This window comes from Delphinapterus leucas, chromosome 14, assembly GCF_059928025.1.
Source record: "Delphinapterus leucas isolate spDelLeu-1000000601 "Yukka" chromosome 14, BTC_Dleu_Yukka2, whole genome shotgun sequence".
NCBI classification, from domain to species: domain Eukaryota; kingdom Metazoa; phylum Chordata; class Mammalia; order Artiodactyla; family Monodontidae; genus Delphinapterus; species Delphinapterus leucas.
This window is the reverse complement of record NC_143142.1, coordinates 35141292-35154618: the sequence shown is the minus strand read 5'-3', so window position 1 is coordinate 35154618 and position 13327 is coordinate 35141292. Positions and strand designations below refer to the sequence as shown.

At 34.7% G+C, this 13327-nt stretch overlaps 1 protein-coding gene and 1 long non-coding RNA gene across 5 annotated transcripts in view; one reads left to right on the top strand and one right to left on the bottom strand.

The window, feature by feature from the left end:
* The window catches only part of SMCHD1 (structural maintenance of chromosomes flexible hinge domain containing 1), a 128968-nt gene that overhangs the window by 73145 nt on the left and 42496 nt on the right, over window positions 1–13327 (top strand). For all 4 annotated transcript variants that reach the window (XM_022551508.2, XM_089894948.1, XM_089894949.1 and 1 more), the window contains 7 exons: window positions 163–281; window positions 3419–3586; window positions 6733–6858; window positions 9008–9087; window positions 9322–9479; window positions 11590–11705; window positions 12744–12808. In XM_022551508.2, coding sequence (XP_022407216.1) covers window positions 163–281; window positions 3419–3586; window positions 6733–6858; window positions 9008–9087; window positions 9322–9479; window positions 11590–11705; window positions 12744–12808 — 832 coding nt within the window. The remainder of the gene's footprint in view (window positions 1–162; window positions 282–3418; window positions 3587–6732; window positions 6859–9007; window positions 9088–9321; window positions 9480–11589; window positions 11706–12743; window positions 12809–13327) is intronic.
* LOC115804094 (uncharacterized) overlaps window positions 1–13327 on the bottom strand; it is a 107225-nt gene that overhangs the window by 66651 nt on the left and 27247 nt on the right. The gene's annotated exons all lie outside the window — the stretch shown is intronic.

The window sequence follows — 13327 nt, the reverse complement described above, 5'->3', positions numbered from 1 at the left end:
GACTAAAAGAAGTGATTATAATTACTTTTTACCAAAAAAATACACAAGAACAAAGTTAGAATGAGTTTCTAAGTATAATTTTAATTAAGTGTATAAGTGTGTTTATGGATATTTGTATATTTTATTGATACTTTAAAATTAAACTTCCTCCCCCTTTTATAGTTATAATAGTTACAGATCAGTATGGAAATCAGATTCAAGCATTTTCACCAAGTTCTCTATCTTCCTTGGGAATTGCTGGGATTGGACTTGATAGCTCACATTTGAAAACTACTTTTCAGGTATGGCTGTTTTCCATAACAGTTGGCTTATTCCATTCAGTTTATATATAACAAAAAGTTTGGGAAAAACAAAAATAAGAGAGACTTGATTTCAGTGTTTACAGTGAAAAATTATAAAAGGCATTAAAATAAGTTTTATAATGAAAACTTTTGAACATACACAAAAATAGAATAAATAGTATAATTAATTCCCATGATCCCATCAGTCAGCTTCAACATTCATCACTTCCCCCTTATCTATCACTTTGAAGCAAATTCCATACATCATATCATTTCATCCTTAAATATTTTGATATGTATATAAAGATAGTTTTTCATGTAGCTATTTGAGTAAAATTTCTTGGTGCTCAGTCCCTGCATTAAATAGAATGCCTGGGAGAAAACTAGTGGTGAAAGTTTGCAGCTGTGCAGTTAATTGAGATTAGCTTGAAAAATAAGAACCCTGGTGGAATTATTTCAGTTTAAAACAAGCAAGGAAACACAATGTATTCTTCTTGGAGAGATTAAAGGCAGTTTTCGAGAAAAGATGTTGGAGTTGAGCCTTCAAGGAACCTACCAGGCTCGAGTAGGTCCAAAAGAAGGAATTCTAAGGCCAAGTAAAGTTGAATCCATTTAGGGCATTTAATGGTTTTCAAAACTCTTCTTCCTTTTGGAGCCTCCATTATACCTTTTACCCGACAGAATGATCATAATAGCCTCCTTGTTGCCCCTCCCACCTAGAATTTCTGTTTCCACTAATCTGCTGGGCTATGATTTTCTAGTTTTCAGAACACCACTTTCACTATATCTTAGCACTGCTGAGGAACTTTTAATGGTGTTTTGTTTACTGTAAAATATAAGGTTTCATCTTTGGCTTTCAGGTTCTTCTCTTGTCTAGCTTCGCCCTCTGTGTAGATGAAGTCAGATAATAACTGCTGTTATACATGAACTATCTCTGCTTCCTGTCGCCTTATGCACAGGCTCCCATCCTCTTTCACTAATTATTCCTAAATTGTAACCTATCTTCCTACATCTTGTTTTCCCTGTCAATTAGATTCCCATCAGCATATAGACATGCTATAATAAAAAAACGCTCACAGCTTCCTTGTACGGCCCTCTTTCTCTCCTCCTTTTTACAGTACAGCTCCTTGGAAGAGTTGTGTGTACTCTCTGTTTTCACATTCTTCACCATCATTCCCAGGCAAGCCACTGTCACTGTTTTTCTGCCCTGTGCCACCTGACCAAATCTAGTGTCAGTTTTCAGTTCCCATCTTATGCCACCTATCAGCATTTTATACTATAGACTCCATCTCCTTAGGGTGACCTAAAGTACTCCATAGTATTCCACTGCAGCACACCTATCTCCTCCCATGGCTCATTCTCCAGTCAAATTGACTTTCTTTGTTTCTGCTGTCATTTTATAACTGATGTATACTATCTTGACTCACTTTCAGAACAATAGGAGTCTACCCCTAGTTTCTACAGAAAAAAGGGAGCCTCTGGTTTTTTTTTTTAAACCAAAGTTGTTTTTAAAAAGCACTATTTTTAAAGTTTTTTTTTTTTAAATAAAAAAACGGGCTTCCCTGGTGGCGCAGTGGTTGAGAATCCGCCTGCCGATGCAGGGGACATGGGTTCGTGCCCCGGTCCGGGAAGATCCCACATGCCGCAAAAAAATAAAAAAATAATAATTTTAAAAAACTGGTTTTAATATGCCATTGTTTCTTTTTTTTTTTTTTTGGTACGTGGGCCTCTCACTGCTGTGGCCTCTCCCGTTGCGGAGCACAGGCTCCGGACATGCAGGCTTAGCAGCCATGGCTCACGGGCCCAGCCGCTCCGCGGCATGTGGGATCCTCCCGGACCGGGGCATGAACCTGTGTCCCCTGCATCGGCAGGCGGACTCTCAACCAATGCGCCACCAGGGAAGCCCTGCCATTGTTTCTTAAAATCATTTCCACATCTTCATAAAATGTACTGCTCTTCTGAAGTACATTCCCTTGATAATATCAACATTAGACCTTAGAGAGTGCCTTTCAGAATTTTGTGTTTAATTCTATTTATACTCATCTACAATTTGTTAATGTGCATGCAAATTTTATTTTTAAGATATGAGGTAAAACCAGAATAACTTTCAAGATTACTTAAGACATCACCTCTTCAAAAGGGCATTTGGTGTTTCACTATTAAATGTGGGATTCTATAGACTTCACGTATTTTGAACTTTTCAGTGTGTTGTACTAATGAATGCTTAATTTGTTTTCCAAATAATGAAAAAACTCCCTTGCACTCAGTGGGCTTTTGGGGGAGATTAATTTTTATTGTTTTGCAATGTCTTTTTACAGAAAATGTTCTACAAACAGTTGTTTTAGATCATAAAACATGACATTTTAACTCTGATTTTTAAAATCTGCTGGAATATATTTGTACTTAATGGAAATTTAAGATGATGAAATCATTAAGGGTCACTATTAAAATGTGAACACTATAGTGCTCATGCCAGTATGGAATCAGTTTATCGACTTCGGTCACTTGGCAAAGATTATAGGCTAGTGTCATTGATTCCCATTAACAGATGTTAGGCATTCTAAGTACCAGCGATGGGGTTGTGACAAGTCAAAGCCCCTGCCTTCCCGGAGATTACCTTGTAATGGGAGAGCATATAACAGGTAGGAAATGAGTGACAGGAAGAAAATTAAAGTGGGCTGTGGGAATAGGGCACCATCCTATAGGGTAGTCACAGAAAACCCCTCTGGTTAAGGTATTCTGTGAGCAAAATCCTGAAGAAAAGCCATGTAGGTAAAAAAAATGTTGCAGTCATGGGGAAGGAGCGAGTGCAAAGGGTGTTGGGCAAGCACATGCATGGCTGTTTGGGGAACAAAAAGGAGACAATGCAAGTGTAAATAAGAGGGAAATTAGGAAAATATCAGGAAAAAGGACATAGCTTGAACCTTTTAGATTTCTCCCTCACAAAAAAGAATTTCAGTTTCTCCTCTCAAGGAGATGAAATTCAAGGAACTTCAGTATTGGCATATGTGTAAGTTACTTGCTGTTATACCAGAAGCACATCTGTATGCACATAGGTGGTGACAACATTTTCTTTCATTTTTCTGAAAACTAAACATTATCTCCCTGTTTCTTTTCAATGTGCTTTTCCTCATTAGGAAAATACACAAAGTATAAGTGTGAGAGGCATCAAATTTATTCCAGGTCCCCCTGGAAATAAGGATCTTTGTTTTACGTGGCGTGAGTTTTCTGACTTTATTCGAGTGCAGCTAATTTCTGGGCCACCAGCTAAACTTCTCCTTGTAGACTGGCCAGAGTTAAAGGAGGTAAGTACCTTCCTGCCTTGATTGACAGAATTTAATATCACATGACTTATTGCTTCAAAATGTCAGTAGATCAGAATAGTTACATTTTGTTGTTGAAGTAATAACAGTAGCAATAGTAACAATAACAAAAGGACAAAGCAATATGAATTTTAATACTTCATTATTTAATTCATCACTGTGCCCTCATTTGTTTAAAAAAGTGGAATACTTCAAATTCTAAGTACTTTATTTTAATAGAAATTTAAAAATATGCATAAAAGTAAAGTATAATGAACCCCCAGTTTCAACAGTTACTGATTTTTGCCCAATTTTATTTCATTGTTCTCTCTCACTGACTTACTAAAAAAATGTTTTTGCTGGAATTTTTAAAAGCATACCAGATATCAAGTCATTCATTATATCCATAAAAACTTTAGTTTGCCATCTTATGCAAATAGTTAAATCTTTTTTTTTTAACATCTTTATTGGAGTATAATTGCTTTACCATGGTGTGTTAGTTTCTGCTTTATAACAAAGTGAATCAGCTATACGTATATATACATCCCCCTATCTCTTCCCTCTTCCGTCTCCCTCCCACCCTCCCTATCCCACCCCTTAGGTGGTCACAAAGCACTGAGCTGATCTCCCTGTGCTATGTGGCTGCTTCCCACTAGCTGTTTTACATTTGGTAATATGTGTAAGTCCATGCCACTCTCTCACTTCATCTCAGCTTACTCTTCCCCGTCCTCAGGTCCACTCTACGTCTGCTTCTTTATTCCTGTCCTGCCCCTAGCTTCTTCAGAACCTTTTTTTTTTTTTTTTTAGGCTGCATATATATGTATTAGCATACGGTATTTGTTTTTCTCTTTCTGACTTACTTCATTCTGTATGACAGACTCTAGGTCCATCCACCTCACTACAACTAACTCAGTTTCGTTTCCTTTTATGGCTGAGTAATATTCCATTGTATATATGTGCCACATCTTCTTTATCCATTCATCTGTCGATGGACACTTAGGTTGCTTCCATGTCCTGGCTATTGTAAATAGAGCTGGAATGAACATTGTGGGACATGACTCTTTGAATTAAATACTAATCACTAATACTTCAATACTAATTTTGCAAATGTCTATCAAATCTGTTACCTTTCAGTTTTCAATCAATTTTTAGAATTCTAATTTTAAAATGTTCACATTCTGGTGTTCACTTATGGTGTGGCAGGGCCTTATCTGTTGGTATGAAAGCTTATTTTTTTCTAATGGGAAATCATCTCACATGACCGTGGTAGTAAATGAAATTATCCTATAAAGGAACTGATCATGTAAGAAAAGCTTACATATCTGCGCCCTAGTTTGAGATTGCCCTTTTTTGATTTGTGAGTTTAAAAAAACAGATAAACTAGTGTATGAATGTGCTTTAAAAACAATTTTTTTTGTAATACTGTGTTGACTGAAGGATTTCACTGAAAAGCGAGTGTACTTATTTTTTATCTGGAAGCACATATATTGCATAAATCAATACATTCTTTGTGCCTAATGATGTCAGTAAAGGATTTGTTGACTGACTGGATCATGGAATAATTGTGTACATTTGAGGTGGAAAAAATCTTTACATGTTCATGTTTTTATATGATTTTGTAGGAGGGGAATATAAAAAATAATGACAGCTTGCTAACTCAAAAACTTATTACAAGATTTATTTGCAGATACCATTGAAATCCAACAGTTTTAAAAATAAAACCTAAAACAAATTTCTCATTCTGTTAAGAGATACATTATATGTAGGTAAGCTTGAAAACGTAGTCATTGAATATGTGGTTTTCCTAGAATTTCCTAATTTAATTTTTGACCTACCGTGCCCCTACAGGATCTTTAATAGAAAAGGGGAACTGATTTAACACCTAAGCATGATAAATAGAAAAAATATATTAAATATACACATATATTCTCTCATTTAATCTTCAGCAACATTATGATGTATTATCATTCTTTATAAATAGGAAACAAATTCTGAAATATTACATTACACGACAATATTAAAAAGTGGCAAAGGGCAGATTTGTATTCATAAACATTTGATTTTGGATATTTGCTTTCCCCACTACTACCCAGAAAAATGTTCAACTAAAAGCTTTTGCTACAAGTCATTTACTGAAAGATATTCTTTAAAAGTAGTTACTATTTGATGGATAGACAATTACATAATTAGGAATAAAGACCCTGTAGTATTTACATTTGGAAACATCAGCACTTTTTATATATTCAAGCTTTTTATAAACTTTTTCAGATAAAATACAGTCTATCCATGAAAACCTTTTGGTAGTCAAGCATTTAAACTAAACCAGCTTCAAGGGTATCTTTAAAAAAAAAAAAAAGTTCTAGCCCTAACACATTATTAATTTTTCTCCCACTTTTAGCAACCTCCTAACGTAATTTGGTAAACAACTTCCTCAAGTAAGGTGAGGGGTGGAGGAAGCGGAGGGAACATTATTAGTAGGAGAGAGACGATAAGTCAGCTTTCCTTTTTTGCTATTTATATCTTTCCTATCTTTTTTTTTTTTTTTTAACTTTTAAAATCTGACACAGAGGATTGGACTTTCACAGGTTTATTGCTTGACAATGTGTTTTCCTTTGATATATCCAGTATTAATAGGTTGGCACACAAATTCGCAGAGTTACACAGGCCTTACATGAAGTAATGGAAAAGCAAGAAACGTCTTAAGCCAACAAGACAGTGTAGATTATCAGTGACTAGTCCTGTTTAACCAAGAGCTGGAAAGCTGTGCATTATTGCTTCGTGTAGACTGGCAGAGTGCTGACAATTGATGGAGGAGTTAAACTGTAGATGACAGTGCTAAAGATGAGAACCTAAGATAAGCTTCTGTTTCCAAGGAAGTCCTTCTAATATGTAATTTTTAGAATTCTTGACTGGCTCTAGAAGCCAGTAATGTCAAATGATATTTTCCCATTTATCAAATTTTCAATCATTTCTATAAGAAGAGGATCATTTGTGACAACATAATTGAATTTCAGAAGTTTATTTTAATCGATGAAAGGAGCTATTTGTGAATAAAACAGATACATTAAGTGATTGTTTCACTTAAATAGTAATCATATTGTTTGGCATATATGTTTTAGTGCTTCTTAAAATTATTATATCTGTTTTAGTCCATTCCAGTGATTAACGGAAGAGAATTACAGAATCCTCTCATTGTTCAACTTTGTGATCAGTGGGATAATCCAGCACTTGTGCCACAGGTTAAAATAAGCCTTATAAAAGCTAACAATTTAAAGGTAAGTTTTAAACATTCTTAAATATTTTCACTTACTTAAAATTCTGGCTTTCATCCTCAGGATTATGTCTTTAGGTGTCACATTTCTTTTTTTAAAAAAAAAATAGTCTTATATAATCTTCATTATTGCTTAGTTTAAGTTAACCTAAAATTTTTAATAGGTTGAGGAAGTATAGTTTATATCTTGCAAACAGTGTAACAAGGAGCAACATTCTGCAGTTATGTCTGAGTGTTTATTACACAATATTAATAATATTTGGATCTCAGATTAAGAATAGATAATGCTGACAAAGGTGAATGATGGCAGATACAATGACCTGCAGTATGGGTTATGAAACGGTATTATTGGGGAAACTTACAAGCCCTAAGGGTGAAGGCAAAGAGTCATGCGAGTAGCTATACTCCACCTACCTTTTGGAGAGCTACCAGGGCCTGGGCCTAGCTGTTAGACCTATACTGGCTTGTGTTCTAGGGAATTCGGCAAGCATGAACATGGCCTCGTAATGTTTGGGCACAGACATAGTGCTTGGATACCGGGAGTCCAAGATTAGGTACCAAGTGTTTACATTAGTATTGGGGTAACCAGGATGTAGGGGGGACTTTGGATGCCTGGCACAAAGCTTATGCCCTCCTGCAAGGGGTAAGGGAAGAAGCTGCCAGTCCCTTGCAAAGTTATATTTTCACAAGTCTCTCCTGTTGGTTTAAGGGAATTCATTTGTCCCAGCCAGGTTGTTGCCAGGCAACACAGAAGCGAGTTCTTGGAGTTATATTTAGCCAGGCTTGAGTATCCCTCCACGAATTTTATAATTTTAGTGGATGCAAAAAGTTGGTATTATGTAAATACACAGTTCACTTGAAATTAATCTATTAGTTCATTAAGAATCCCAGTGGGGATTTTGTAGGACTCAACAAGTTTATCTTAAAAGCTATACAGGAGGGAATTCCCTGGCAGTCCAGTGGTTGGGACTACATGCTTCCACTGCAGGGGGCACAGGTTCAATCCCTCGTTGGTGAACTAAGATCTTGCATGCCATGTGTGTGGCCAAAAGACAATAAACGAAAATAAATAAATAAAAGCTATACAGGAGATTAAAGTGCCAAGAATGACTTGTGATCCACATGAACTTATTTTCAAAGTAAAGTGAAAAGGGTCAGAGGTCTTAGCCTGTCAAAAAAGACTACAGTATTGCTGCTATATAGCCTGAAATAGAAGACTGACTTCTCTGGCTTAGCAACAAAGATTTAGGACCCAGATGGAAGAAAGACTTTGAGATAGGTTGAGAGAAGATGGATTGGAGGGTAAATGAGACAGGTACAAATATAGGGTTTTATTCTAGCAGTTCAATTACTCTTTCTCACTTTTGTCTCACCAACTATTGCTTTTGTTTTTTTTTTTTTTTTGTCTGCATGTACCATAATTACCTAATCTTCAGGTTCCGTTAAACAGAAATTTGGTATTAGGATTTAGGAGAGAGTCTGATTTTCCTGCTTCTACAGTCTTCACATTTACTTTTGTTCTTAATGTTTGCTTCCAAGAGAGTTATATAGTGATTATTTCCTACTGGTAATAAGAGTATGATCCTAGTTTTTTGGAGAAGCATCTGCAAAAGACTAAAAGACTCTTCTAACCAATGATTAGGAAATGTGGCCACTGATTCTTAATCACTTAAAAGTAAAAGCTTGGTTATCAATGCAAAAGTAGTATTGCAACAAAGATTTAAGAAGCACATCTGAGTAAATATTAAGAGAAAGATGAAGTAACTAACGATGGACATGGTATTATGCCTTGACTTGAAATTATGTATGTGTATTTATGTTTATTTTTCCTGCGCCGACTCTCACAACCCCCCGGTTTTGGAATATACCTTCAGTGTTTGTGTGACCAAACTTCACTTGATATATCAGCGTTATTGAAACTGAACATTGAATTCTGCAACTTAATAATTGAAATACACAAAATTCTAGTTTAATTGAGTGTGAGTGATTATTATCCTTTGGATTATGTGATTACGTATTATATCATTTCAACTAGTTCAAATTAGACAATTTTAGATTTTAGACTGTGTGCAAATGTAGCTTTTTAAATAGTAATAGAGGAAAAGAATTTGATTCCTAGAATTTTCTAATTAACCGTTTTGTTTTGTTTTTAGCTCACTCCTTCAAACCAACAGCATAAAACCGATGAAAGGGGCAGGGCTAATTTGGGAGTGTTCAGTGTTTATGCCCCTAGGTAAGAACTGAAAGTTTGATAGTTATTGGTATTATAGAGATTGATTTTTGTTATTACTTGATTAAGTTAAGAGTAGTAACTAGCCTTCTATTTAGTGATAGTCAGGAGTTGGAATGGAACAGGAGTAGAGAGGCTTCCTAAATGAGTTAAACTTTGTATAAATTGTCTCAGAATTTTTAGTTATAACTAATGAAGTTTGAACCCCCTTCCCCCCTTCCCCTTTTTTCTTTTTAGAGGAGAACATATTATGCAGGTTAAAGCCATTTATAACAAGAATACCATAGAAGGACCTATAATTAAGTTAATGATTCTTCCAGACCCTGAAAAACCCATTCGTCTCAATGTTAAATATGACAAAGATGCTTCCTTTTTAGCAGGGGGTATTTTCACTGGTGAGTAATTCACAGTTTTAAAATAAATTTGTAGTATTAATTTGCTTCTTACATTAATGGAATAAATTATTTATCCTGGGTGTTCAGCATGATAAAAAAGCAAGCATGTTGTGGCTTTTCAAATAAGAAAGTACATTTGACTTAGCTATGTCTTCCCTCTCCCCTATATCCTACATTCCTTTAGTGGTCAAGAATGAACTAAAAGTTCATATATAAACTGATAGCTTAAGATAACCAGTTTGTGTTTGTTCATTCGCTGAATTGTGAGATTCTGCAAAAGAAGTATGAACTGCTAAATGGCAAAACTGTGGGGGTATGTTCTACTAAATACGTTGCACTGTTAAACCAGACAGAACCAGGACTGTTCAACTTAATTTGGATGGAAATGCATCACACCATAATTTATGATTAAAGATATTTCATAACAACAAACATTTACTGAACACCTGCTATGTCCATCCTCTATGCTAGACTCCTAATTCCAGTAATGAACAAGACAGTTTTCAATGTGTTCAGTCTAATGTAGGAGACAGTCAAGTAAGCAAATGATTTCAGTGTAATATGGCAGGAGCCAAGTCAATAGGAAATTGTATTTGCTTTGTATAGGTAATTTTCTTGAAGACTTTGGTTTTCTTGAGAGGATGAATTCCTGTTCATAGTTACAAGCAGTGAAAGAAGCAGACCAGAAGTATTTAGATTGAAATATTAACAATAATTTTAAATAATTATAGCCTTTGAAATCTGTTAGGGGAGATAAGACCTATTTCCTGTGATTAAAAACTGTAATAGGTGACAAGAGAATATTACAGGTGATAAATATAAGGAACTATTACAAGTAATAATAGTTTAGCTACTGTATGCTATTGAAAATCATAAAAGAAAGTAAACATTGTATTCTCAGACTACATAAAGCATATAGATTTGTAACCATTTGGCCTATTCTAGATTGCTGAGTATCTGTAGTCTAACCTTTTTTTTTAAAAATTTTTTATTGAAGTATAGTTGAATTACAATGTTGTGATAATTACTGCTGTACAGCAGAGTGACTCAGTTATACATATAAATACATTCTTTTTCATGTTATTTTCCATGATGGTTTATCACAGGATGTATTTTTTTAATGTCTTTATTGGAGTATAATTGCTTTACAATGTTGTGTTAGTTTCTGCTGTATAACAAAGTGAATCAGCTATACGTATACATATATCCCCATATCCCCTCCCTCTTGTGCTTCCCTCCCACTCTCCCTATCCCACCCCTCTAGGTGGTCACAAAGCACAGAGCTGACCTCCCTGTGCTATGCAGCTGCTTCCCACTAGCTATCTGTTTTACACTTGGTAGTGTATGTGTCAGTGCTACTCTCTCACTTCATCCCAGCTTACCCTTCCCCCTCCCCGTGTCCTCAAGTTCATTCTCTGTGTCTGCGTCTTTATGCCTGTCCTGCCCCTAGGTTCATCAGAACCATTTTTTTTCTTTTTTTTAGATTCCATACATATGTGTTAGCATATAGTATTTGTTTTTCTGACTTACTTCACTCTGTATGACAGACTCTAGGTCCATCTACCTCACTACAAATAACTCAATTCTGTTTCTTTTTATGGCTGAGTAATATTCCATTGTATATGTGTGCCACATCTTCTTTATCCGTTCATCTGTTGATGGACACTTGGGTTGCTTCCATGTCCTGGCTATTGTAAATACTGCTGCAATGAACATTGTGGTACCTGTCTCTTTTTGAATTATGGTTTTCTCAGGGTATATGCCCAATAGTATCACAGGATATTGAATATAGTTCCTTGTGCTACAAATAACACAGTCTAACCTTTTTGGTCTTGCTTGGCAGACTGTGAGAATAAGACAAAGGATTATTAATAGCAAAGATGTATTTATTAGATTTCTGTGGGAGATTTAGCACTGGAGAGTTACCTGTTATGATTAAGTTCTGTAGACAAATTGTTGGGGAAGACTAATTAAAGAATAGTTTTATTTCTTCATTAGAACTTTATTATTAACACTTAAACAAGATGTATGCTTTAAGACATACAGTTATTTAGCCAAATCCACTAATTGAACTAGAAAGAAAATAATTTTTTAATGTTCATCATTACAGATTTTATGATTACTGTTATTTCTGAAGATGACAGTATCATTAAAAATATTAATCCAGCACGTATTTCCATGAAAATGTGGAAACTGTCAAACAGTGGGAACCGACCACCAGCAAATGTGAGTCATAGAAAGCATTTTAGAAATTAAAAGTAGCTCTTACATTTAACATAAAATTAAATGTAATTTAATATAAAAATGCAGTGTGTATATCCTGGAGAACTAGAAAGTAACCCATTCCATCACTTAGGATTTTTAAAAGATGCATCAGAGTATGTTTCAGAATTAAGTCTAAAGAACAGTAGCACAAGGCAAAAAACTAAATATCACTAAGAGATAATACAGAAAGTGAGAGAAGGAGATGTGATTGATAGACTACAGAGTAAATTAAAGAAGGGGGTAGAGTGGAGAGAACAGTTTGAGAGTCCAAAGCCGTACAGTCCAATAGAAATATAATACCAGCCACACGTGATACTCAAATTCTGAATTCTGCTAGTAGCCACATTAAAAAATAAAAAGAAGTAAGTAAAATTAATTTTAATATAGTTTTAAACTAATATACAAAAAGTTACCATTTCACCATGAACTCAATATTTTAAAATTTAATTATGACATTTTACATTCTTGTATCTTTCCAAATCTTTGAAATTTGGTTTGTATTTTATGCTTACAACACCTCAATTTGGACCAGTCACATTTCAAGTGCTCAGTAGTCACATGTAGTTATTGGCTACCATACCAGACAGTGCCAATCTAAAATAAATCTCAAATTGGAAACTGAACCAAGCCATACCAGGGGTCCTGATTTAATGACATCTTTCAGGATTTATGGTTCAGTTTAGTCATCTGTTTAGGAAACTAGCTTCCTTAATTTATACCATCAGTCCCATCAAGCTGCTATTACCTTAAAATTATGTCACTACCTTTAAGATCTGTTTTGTGCCCTTTAATGATTAATGGTATATCTTTCCATTGTGACTAATCTCACTTTTGTGTCATACATGCATGGTAAAGATACATACATGTAGGGTGTGTTTGTGTGTATTTATCAATCCAGATGTGATCTGGGTTCACACTTGGTGAAAGGAAAAAGAAATTTTTATCGTAAATACACTGTGTTTAATGTTTGTGATTTCTCCCTCTCCCCCTTCCTTCTAGGCAGAAATATTTAGTTGTAATAAAATAAAGGATAATGACAAGGAAGATGGCTGCTTCTACTTCAGGTATTTCTCAAATTGTTTCATATTTTAATGCATATTTTGTTATGAAGTTAATCAGCCTTGGCAACATTTGCCTGCTCAGCTAGGGAGAAATAATTTATGATTGAATAGAAAATGTTATTTTCTTAATTTTTGGTCAGGAAGTTTTTTGAGAAAATATTTTGTTTGCAAACTTTGTGAAACGGTTTGGGGAAAGATTGTTGTGATAGATATATTTGTTTTCAAAACCATCAAAAACATCAGAAGAATTCTGTTGTCAGAGCACTTTATATTTTATTATATAGGACATTTCTGTAATTCTAAACTTAAGATCTTATGAAGTAAAAAAGCTGAACTAGGTTTTTATTGTTTAACTATGTGACTTTGAGTGTTGCTTCTTTAGTCTGGACCTGTACTTTGAAATCTGAAAATGGTTTTGGAGAGATGGTGTCTAAGGTTTCTTTTATTTATTAAAAATGTTTCTTTCCTTTTAGACTAATAATTGCTTTGTTTTATTTCTTTAAGTGTGTAGTTTATTAAGCC